This window comes from Athene noctua, chromosome 2 (assembly GCF_965140245.1).
Source record: "Athene noctua chromosome 2, bAthNoc1.hap1.1, whole genome shotgun sequence".
NCBI lineage: Eukaryota > Metazoa > Chordata > Aves > Strigiformes > Strigidae > Athene > Athene noctua.
In genome coordinates, this window is record NC_134038.1 from 122811473 (window position 1) to 122822665 (window position 11193).

The window sequence follows — 11193 nt, forward strand, 5'->3', positions numbered from 1 at the left end:
TATTGTAGTAGTTAGTAGGCTGTACCATACTTTTCTCCAGAAACATTTATGGTGTCTTTTGGATCTAGAAATTGTGGTGCTGCTTCTACTTTCTAGATATTTTCTGAAAAAGTAAGCTTTTATTACTCTGGAGGGAGTTAGCTCATCTGTATGCCTTAAATCTACTGTCATGCCTTTCAATTTTTTTTTCTTAGACTTTTAATTAGTCCTATCCACATTACCTTCTTTGTGCCTCCTCCTGATTTCCTAGGTTATTCCATACAGAAATGGTTTTAGGTCAATTTATCCTCTCATGTTGAAGTTTTATGTCAAGTCTTCTTTCATAAGGATTTACTATTGATTGGAGCTTATGAATTATGTTCGTAATATTCATCTTTCCACAGAACAGTTGGGCAAAACCTGATATCAATTGCTATGCCTCAGTGACATCATGGCTATTGGATATTACCGTCTTACACAAAATTATTTATGCTTATTTAATATTGAAATGGTGACATAATTTTTGCTGATAAACTTTTCAATGACCTTTGAAAAAGCTCTTGCAGTACCATTACTCTACAGACAAACCTATTGTTTTTTTAAAACAGTGTACTGAACTTTGCATTTAGTTTCATGCTCCTCTGTGGGACTCACTGAGGTCCTGATTTTCATTAACTTAGTTATTATCTGGCACAGGATTTATATTACACTCTTTTCAATGTTTCTGTCTTATTTCCTCTACTTCTTTCTGAATAAACAAATTAAACTTCAATAATACCTATATTTTGAACCTCTGTGTTTTTGGGGGTCTCCTTCTACATTGTCAATTTACAGAAACTCTCTAAAAGCATACTAGTGTCAGACGCTTTTGAAAAAAAGTCACATTACCACCATTATTCCATATTTGGCTTCAGCTCTACTACTTCTCACTGTGGCACTTCCAATGATACCAGAAAAACCTGAACTGCTGCTAAAGACTGTATAGATCCAAAATACATAGTACTGTCATTCCAAATATCTGTAAGATTTTGTATTAAAAACCTCTGCAGATCCATCTAGGCTCTTAACTCTTTCATCCTTAAAGAAAGGGGATGCCTCCATAGTTGAAAAGACAGGCAGATTTCAGGTCGCTCCTCTCCCTTCTTCTTTGATTTTTACAAATGGAAAGCTAAAACTGTTCTTCAAATAAAAAGAAGCCTAGATTGTTTCATACATTACTGTTTGCAAAGCCTGCCAAAGACAACAATCTCCACAAAGAACTACACATGCCCAGTACTCTGGTTTGTATGCTGTCCAAGAAAAGCAGAAACAGAATCATCTTTAAAAGACATTTTTAGAATAATGTGGGTAAGCTAAGAGAGTAAGGAACTATGTAAGGATGGCAGAACTGGGCCTATAACTCTGTAATGTTTATTTTATAGCACATAGCAGTTTATAAACTTACCACATCCTTGGGTGGAGGCTCTACTTTCTTCTTTACTTTTTTACCCATTCTAAAAACAAAAACAAAAAATAAAAGCAGACAAACAAACTCCCTTCTGTGTTTCAGGAATCAGTTTACCAGTGATTTAGGAAAGCTTGTAAGACAGAATTTCTCATTTATTTGACCCACCTAATCAGTTTGAAGATTTCTATGCAGAAAGTCGTCCCTTATAAACAATGCAAACTTTCTAACACTTGAACACATTTGGTAAATACATCTGTCAACAAAATACATAACTAAAAAAAAAGATCTGAGACATCACAGGCTCAAGTTGTAATGTGGTACAAATACATAGGACATGATTTTCTGTGTTAGTTTTATCTGCATCTATAAATCATATGTGAACTTGAAGGTCCTATTAGATTCCCCTTGTTTGTTTATACCCCTTGTTTGTTTATACATTCTATGTCGGCAAACATTCTACACAACTGCCGAATGTACAAATAAGTTCTACCTTGAAAATCAGGTTCAAATTCAATGTGAATTCTCCGTCCATATTTCACAGAAGACAAAAAATCAGGTCTGCAAGTATTAAGAAGCAGTTCTGCACAATACAAATCACTGATTAAAAAATACAATTCACTGATTAAAAAAAGGTTACATCTATTTACACCAAGTCCAGCTTCTGCCTTTTGCTTTGTCTCTATTAGCACATGTGCATGTGAACCAGGAGGACCTTCTCAGCTGCATCTAATAGTAGCTTCTGAAGCATATGGATGTAATACCTCATGTGGACCTAATTTCATGCGGCTTGCAAAACTTCAGCACAGCCTTCCAGTTAAGCTACAGGCAAAAGTAAAGAGCAACATGACCCACTAGCACTAGCTATGCATAGAACATAACACAAGTTATGCCAAACTTAGGTTTGTTTTAACACTGTCTAAAAGTGAAATGTGCACTGTTATTTCCCATTAGTACCTCCTCAGTTAGTTCTCAACGTGAAACTACACCTTCACCCTCAGCCAGGACTATCCTGACAATCGCTCTGTGGTATAAGAGATTATTTTCTAGTGCAATATGAGCTGTAGCCTGGCTGATTACAGAATTCTGGGTTATCAGTTGTGTTCAACAAAAAATTGGAGCTCTTCTTGAATCCTCTGAATTTTTACAGGTATTGTTCCTCTACTGGCCTCTCAAACTGTAACACAGCAGTAGTGAAACCAGTTGATAAGTACATCCTAAAAATGGATCTGAAATTTAAAACTTCATAGGCAGGTCATTAATTGTAGCTTTGAGAGGAAGACCCATACAATCAAAGATTCTTCAGCTCCGATCTCTTTACCCTTGTGCATATATATATATACACCTCTGTGAACACATACAGACGCACTAGAATTCAGTGCTTCAGGAAATGCAGCTTTGGCTAGGGAGGAATTAACTCATATAAGAGAAAGCATAAGGACAAATTACTGACAGTATATTCAAAAAATGATGGACACGCTACCTTCTGATTTATGCAATCACTGCAGAAAGTAAGCATCATGCACACATACAAGAATCAGATTTACAAGGACATTCAGGAAATCTAGATTATTAAAATTGTATTACATCCTGGTATGGATATACAGACAGTTATTTAGAATTATTCAGTTCATCTCAATTAATTTCAGATACAAATTAAGCTAAAGTCATAAAAGGCAATTTTAATTCTGAATGAGTTTAATTAGGTTTAAACCAAACAATTTTAAGTTAATTCGTGTAAAAGTATTTATCATGTTGTACAATTAATGTTCAGAGATTCAAATAATTACACATATTTCAAGGGTGTGAATAACTAAAGTCTTTAATTGTAGATATTTCTTCACACTCTATAAATACCTCCAACTTCTGAGGATATTTTCAAGAAACATACATTTTTCTACATGTTCAGAAATATTTGGTTCCTTAGTAGTATTAGAAAAGCAGTACGATCTGTAGCAACAAGCACAGAGAATGAGACAATTAATTTATTGTGGATTATGTCTCTCTGTCTGTTTCTTTGATGCAGTTAGTATTCTGGATTTCAACGCATTCTGCCATCAGCTGTTGGTTTTAGCTTTGTTCCTGTAAAGCGCTCTGTATTCAGTGGTCATTCTCTGGCTTGAGGCAATGATGCACGTGAAATCTTTGGCTTACTGATAATTAAAAATGTGTCTTCTGCATTGAATTTTAGTTATTGTAGACAATCAATGTGTACAGGTATTGAAAGGCTACTGATCCATAAAATTTAAATCCCTTTCTCTCCATGATATCTGCATGTTGTCTTTTTCTCAGTAGGTTTACAGTATGCATACCTTTGACTCTCAGTTTACTATTCTAAACATTTAGAATTCAGAACAAATTTGTGACAGGATTTAGATTTTTAAATGTGATTAGATGGTGGGTCTATGTTACCTGAAAATTTTCTTTTAAAAACTAAACCTCTATTCACTAGTAATGAAGTGTAATTAATTAAATCTTAAAGACAAAATAAAGAAGATTCTCATTTAGGTAGCATTCTCTACTTCATGTTCTGTAGGCTTCTAGAATCATAGGAGCATACTTTTTTCACCTATGCTTTTTGAGATTAAAGGGTTGATTGTTTTAAATCATGTAGAGCTAGAGCTAATAAAGGACTTGGACATAAAAGATGTAGCCAACGTATAGTCAAGCAATCTATGAAGTTATCATTCTATGTTACTTTCTGTCCTTCACCTCAAATTTATTGCCTTCAGTGGTAAACAAATGAGCCTGCTTTACTCTGCTCCTTTCAGTGCAGTGGTCTCATCAGGTGTTGTCTCTCATCCAGCAGAACAGTCATTATGTCTAAATAAATCCTCACTCCAGAACTACAGTACCCAACACTCTCCCTCAGCTCTGGCTATTCCTGGTGCCTAAGCTCAGCAGGCACTTCCCTGTTTCTGAACTTCATTAGGGCCTACAGCTTTCCCATAGGACCAGAACTACCCCAGGGTGAGTATCTTAAAGTTGAATACCCAGAAACTATGAGTGCTGTCCACTAAACCAAAATAGGCATCAGTACTTAAGTTAGTCACTCTCTCTGATAATTGATGGAGATCTAGTCAACGTATTCAATAACTCTTAAGGTATCTAAAACTGAATTGCACCTTAAAAATAACTACTTTTTTCTTGGACCAAAATCAGTCAAGAGTTAATAGCTCATGTATGGACATTTATGTTGATACCTAAAGTTAGTGAGATAAACTTTTATCCTGTTTCTCTACATGAATCCACATACCAGTCTAGGTTTGGCAGATACTATCACAGTAGGCTGAGCATCAGCAGAACTAGGCATATGACAAAACAAAGCCACCTTGTCCTTTTAAAAGTGGCTGAAGGAACAGGCCCATCTCCAGTTAACATCTCTGTGACTAGAACATTTTGCCCATAAGTGGAAAATTATTTTGAGGAAGGTCACAAATATAGACTTTTTAGTTCAGAAGTGGAACCCTCTAACCTCTTGGCTATTATATCATGAACTGGCATCTCTGCCATGTCAAATAAAATAAGGATTTTTTTTTTTTTTTAAAGATTTGTTGTAAATGCCTGCCCAGAGAGGCAGATTCCAAGTACTAGATCGTAAGGTAATGATGGCCTGTACTTAATTAATTTTATTGTCTTGCTCTAGAAATCTCTCTGCTCTGTGTGAATAGTTTCTTAGATTGCAGATCTGAGATATCCACTTTTTTCTAGTCACTATATTTATAAAAAAAAACGAAAACAAGATGATGTCTAGCAAATGAGCTTTAACAAAAAAGAGTCTATAAATCATTCTTTGAAACATGAGGGAATGTTTCTCCTCAAAATGGTGGTTTTCAAAATACTGAAATATCTTAAACACCTTTACAGTATGGAGTGTATACCTATAGTATTGGAGTCCTGTTGCATACACTTAAAGACCATAATATTACATGGTTTTAAGTCGGACAATGCATTTAGAAAACATCACTTGTTCTACCTGCATCTTCTTTTTTCTAAAACCTTAAATAAATGACACAATGTAAGACCCTGCACATACTGAATGTTAGCAAGACATGAGACAAAGAACAAGTTGAGCACACAGTCAGCTGTGGAACTTACTCTTTAGCCAAGGATTCGAAGGTCTCTTCTGAGAGCAATTACTCCTATGGAAAAGCAGTGCAAAAGGAAGGATTTAAGAATAGCTTCTAACCAGTTATTTATCACATGATTCACTTTGTGAATTAACTGTCCCATGCTTTAAGACAGTCTGAAGCTGTGTTACTACAACCTGGCCGTGATTTTCAGGTTCTTCCCAACAATGATGTACAAGTGAGATTCTTTTTGCCTCCCAAATGATAATAACATAATCTCAGTTTAATCTAGTTAGTTTAAGTGAAGTCTTGCTGTTTCTTCTTGTCTCACAGAAATTAAAACTATTTTTTCTGTGATAACAATGAAAATTGCCTGTAAATTGGTCATCTTCATTGATTATTTTAATTGATTTCTGCATGAACACTCTAATTCTGCTGTCTTCCAATGTAATCAAAAGGAAGATACTAAAATTAGCATTAGCAGACAATCTCACCCCTTTCTTGAGCCCATAAACTAGTATGTCCTTTGTATGCCATCTTAAATATCTTCCTCATCATTCTCAGGTAGCTTTGTCATAACTAAGAGAACAACGTGGAATAATCTTGAAACTCCCTTCTTTCTTTCTCCCAAATGGATCAACAGACTCCCCTTGCCCAGTGTTGTAATGTCAGTGCAAGCATTTAATACATTATAAAATACCGGGCTTCATAGGAGAAAAGAGTTAAAAAGAAATACCAGGTCCAATTTAATATTCAGTTCCTGAAGAAATATGCTGTATGAAAATAATACATTATATGAGAGACCAATTAAGTCAAGACCTTCCAATCTTGTTTTATCTGTGCCCATGTGTATATTAGGCAAAAAATGATCTGAATTAAGTCAAGAATTAGCTACTGTGCAACAGATGTTAACTAACCAAACTTAACTAGAATCTGATCCTAGATACAAGATAATAATTTCTATTTTGATTCAGCTGGAGAAAGTTTATCCCACTGCAGAAAAGGACTAAATATACCCTGATCATTCTGAGAGTTCATTTAAAAAGTATGGTTTTTTTAATGATGTGTGTGTTCATAAATTATACACACACAAACCAAAAGAATCATTCAAATTAATACTGAGGGTGGAGTACTCTGCAGATAAACCTTAAAACCAAAATGAATTTGTAGTTAAATGCCAGGTTGATGAAACAGCTATGAGAGAGAAAATATGGGGAATTTAGGTGAGCTAAAAAATAACGCAATTAAAAATAATTGACACTTTTTATTTGCATTCTGATATAATATTAACATTCAGCTGAGCGTTACTTTCAGAAGCCCAACAGTAGATGCCAGATTTTTAACAAAAGCCAAGGTTATCAGTATGTGACTCCACAACCTGATGCTGTGAAAACATGCAAGATTTGCAATAAAATTTTGACTCATGTACAGCCTCTGATTAATAGCAGTGCCTTTTTTCATACTGCCCAAGGACAATACTTTGCTGTTTTCTGAAGCTGAACAGCTTGGTACAACTAGTAAGAGGCGTACTAAGTCAAGAGTGTTTCACTTGTGTTAAGGTCCTAAGCTGTAGAGGCAGAATGTATTTTCCAATCTGTACAGCGTAAAAGATGATGTATGAATGTTAATAAAAAGAAGTAATGGGAATTAAAGAACATGATACCATTCTTTCCAAATCACAGAATAACTAAGAGGCCTCTGCACAAAAAAACCTCCTTTAGTGAATAAGAACAGTCTTCCATAGCAGATCAGTATCTTGCCTCCAGAGTGGTAAGAGCCAAGTGCTTCTGATAAATGCGTGAAACCAATCCCAAAAGTCAGATTTCCTCCATCTGTTACAGGTTTTTTATTTCCCTAAAGTGCAACGGTTTAGATCTCCTGAAGTTTTTATGTTCTTCCTAACAATAGTAGCTATTTTTACTGTCCACATACATGCTCAATCCTTTTACTCTTCATTCTTAGTCTGACATGCAACGGCACAGGTCCAATTGTCAAGTGTACTGTATAAAGAACTACTACTTAGATTTAAAAAACGTGTAAACAGTTTACATGTGTTGTTCGAGTCAACACAACATCCCCTTGTTCTTGTATTACAACTTTAGTTAAAAGATGCCCTGACTTGATCTTTTCTACTTGCTTTTATAACTCCCTGTACATTCTGATTTATCACCTTTCTAAGCTGCCTTAATTATTTCTTTCCATATAGCTTTTCCAGACATATATGTTTCTTGTCTCAGGGTCCCTCTGTGACTGTTAAATCTTTCTCAGATATGATGAACCTAACCTGAAATACCATAATCAATTCTAGAACACTACTGATTTATTCCAGTGACATTGTAACTTTTTGGGTATTAATTTTTACTCAATTTCCTCAGTGAAGATTTTCACTAAGCGATCCACATATGGTAAAAAGGTAATTTTCCCAGTTGATCACAATTAATTAGGCTCACTACTGAAGAGTGTATTGTTTCAAATACTCCCGACAGTGTAAATTACATTGCTTTCATCAACAATGAATTTTATCTGTCAATGTTACCAGTTCACCTAACTGCACAAGAGCTCTCAGAAGTTTCTAGCAGTCTTCTTTAGTCGTAACATAAATTATTTTCTCTCACCAGAAAATTTTGATTTTTCTATGTTATCGCTCATTTCCACGTTATAATGAACATATTAAATAACATCAGACCTAGGATGTATCCTTGGAGAATTCAAGCTGTGACAACCTGAATGAAGGAGATTTTTAGAAATTATGTGAGTTTAAATGTCTCACTGAGACACATAGTGAAATCCCTTATCCCATGAGAAACAGACTAAAGAAAAATTGACTTAATCTAAAACAAATGAGTGAGTAGTTACACAACCACTGTCTGAGCAAAGATAGCAGGATGCTTTTCATACAGAAGTCAAAGATGGTCTGGCTTAGGAAGAAAGATATTTTAAAGACTAGTAAAAAATTAAAGAGATTCCTAAGTTTTTAGCCAGCTGTGCCAATCTACAGGTCTTAAAATGAATGCCTCCTTCTGCCAGTTTCACAGGGACATTGGGTGAAAGGGATGTTCTGAATGATCAGATACATTGCCCTTCTCTGTCACAGCCACTGCCTCATGTTAATCCCACCAGATACCCATCATGCTGTACCTTAAAACCATAGGTATTTTGTTCCCACTTCTCTCGTTAAAGAGCTGTTCTACAAGCCGATTGCTCAGACAGTGACCTTTTTGAATTTTTAGTCTACATTTATTCATGACCAGTTTACTGTATTCATGTCATGTTTGAACACTGGTCAATTACTTTCTTTGTTGGCATGTACTAAAATATATTATTTATAGTAAATATTTACACTATACAATATATATGTACTATATTCTATACATATGATATTGTATATTATATATACACTATATATATATTTACATATATAGAAACAGAATATATTTGAAAATAACAAACATATACCCACCAGTTTTCATTTTGTTAGGTTAAAGAATTCTAATTTCCTCAAAGAAAAATGATTCTTCATTCCCCACATCATCCTCATAAGCCTTTTTTAAGCCAACCTCTTGAAAACATGGATGACCTCAGCTGAATACAGCATCCCAGATGAAGCCTCTCCTGTCTTGTACAAAATTGTACTCATACTTCTTTGCTGACACTGGAAATACCTCAGCTGTGTTACTATCACATTCAGGATTGTTATGGTTATGTCAGACTGCAAGAGTAGCCCTATCACATAATTTTAACTGCTCATTTACCAAGCTAACTGTTAAAAAAAAACCAACAAAACTTTTGTAACAGTTCAGGACAAAAATACAGGTGGCAGGTTTGCAAGTAAAAGTAGGAACTCTTGGCATTCATTGTATTAGCAGAACCTTAGATAATCAGAAAATGGCAGCATGATAAAAATCACGAAAATTAAAGGAAATGTAAAAAACCAGAAATGTTGTGTTTAAAAAACAACCAGAAATGTTGTTTCCACCAAGGTGAGAAAGTGAGCTTGCTCACAGCCAATGAACAACAGAAAGCAGGTGGGTTTATCTCACACAGGTTAAGACAACAATAAAGTATCAGACTACCTTATATAGATGATAATTTCAAATTATCCAAAAGATTATAAAAGAGCTCCTTTCTACAGACGATGCTACTCTGCCAGGCAAATCCATACTTTGTTTTGAAATTCCTGTCTGCAGATGCCCCAAAACCTTTGACAGATCAGCAAATTACGTGCTATTTCCTCCCTAAATAGCCTGATCTCCTGTTAGCATTCTTTCGGATAAAACGTCTGTATTTTAAATGTTATTCTTTTTCTTTCTCACCTATTATCCATACAATTTTAGGTCTCATACTTTTCACGTTACTGTCACACATAAACTGCACATACTTTATCTGTAGTGCAGTGTTCTTTCATTGTTCATGTTAGCTATCCAAATTTTTAAGGGCCATTCTTTTTCTGGACAATATTAAGTTTCCTTAGGGCAGGTCCACTGCAGTTTCTTACCTCCCAGCTCACATCTAAAAATACTGGTCACAGTTATCCCCTTTGCTGAACTAGTCTGCCCGTGTCTTTCCCCGCGTTTGCTGACACCCGTTCCTAAGCTCCCAGTTTCTAGTAGGAAATAGCGTCAGGAGCCCCTAAGAGCAGGATTTGCTCTGCCTGGTGTTACATATTATTATGTTCATTCCGGTTTACTTCAGCTGTTATTAAATCTTACAATTTTATTATAAAACTTGCTATTGTCACTGCTTTTCTTAGAGGCGCCATTTTCAAGCAGACTGTAAGTTTTTGGGGTCTTTCGGTTGTGGTTGGAGGAAAATTCAACGAATGACTTTAAGAATAATAACGAGAAGAATTGGCGATTCTTTTAAAACTTGGACTCATGACTTGTGGAAGTCTGCGGACGCGTGGGCCTCAGCGCACTGGTGAGGCGCCGAGGAGCCAGGCCCGATCCGAAGGCAGCGGGCTCCGCCGGCCACCTCCCCCGCCTAAGGCCGCACCGGCCCCGCCGCCCCCCGCGCTCGCGGCGTTAGGGCTCTAACCGGCGGCTCGCCACCGACACAAACCGCACTACTGCTGCTTCCTCGGAGCCGGCCGCGCCCAGGCCCTCCGCCCCGGCGGTACCGGCCCGCTTCGCTCGCCTCCCCTCAGGCGCTGCCGCCCGCCGCGGAGGCCGCCGGCCCGCTCCGGGCCTGCCGCCGCCCGGAGCCGCCCCCACTCACCCGCCGCGGCCGGGCGGGACGCGCCGCCCGGGGGCGGCCGCGCAGCAGCGGCCCGCGCCGGTGTTTCGCCAGTTGCTAGGAGACGCCGGCGGCGCATGCGCTGCGCGCCGCGCGCGGGAGCGGGAGCGGGAGCGGGAGCGGGAAGGTGGGGCGGGCGGCGCCAGCCGGAGGCGAGCCTGAGGGCAAGCCGAGGGAAACCCGCCGCTGCTCCTTCCCTCCCCTCGCCTTTCCCGGTTGTCCCCGGGCAGCGGCTCCCGTCGTCTTCGTTTAACAGGAATTTCCAGAGCCCCGGGAGAGTGATTTCACCATGTCGCAGGCATTAATACGTTTCTTCCCAGTTTATCCCAACCCCAAGGTGCTGGTAACACATCTTTGAGGGAAGCGTGAAGTCTTTAATACTGATAGGCTGGGGTAGCGATGAAAAAACAAATCAGTTATTTCTCAAAACTAGTCGAAAAGGCAGTTTTCTCACCCAGAGAACACTGA

At 37.7% G+C, this 11193-nt stretch overlaps 1 protein-coding gene across 1 annotated transcript in view; it reads right to left on the reverse strand.

Annotated features, from left to right (window-relative positions):
* Positions 1-10768, reverse strand: part of ARMC3 (armadillo repeat containing 3) — a 60559-nt gene extending 49791 nt beyond the window's left edge. The window contains exons 1-3 of the mRNA XM_074897972.1: positions 10708-10768; positions 5522-5565; positions 1424-1472 (exon numbers count right to left, since the gene is read on the reverse strand). Coding sequence (XP_074754073.1) covers positions 1424-1471 — 48 coding nt within the window. The 5' untranslated portion in view covers position 1472; positions 5522-5565; positions 10708-10768. The remainder of the gene's footprint in view (positions 1-1423; positions 1473-5521; positions 5566-10707) is intronic.
* Between the last annotated feature and the right edge of the window lie 425 nt (positions 10769-11193).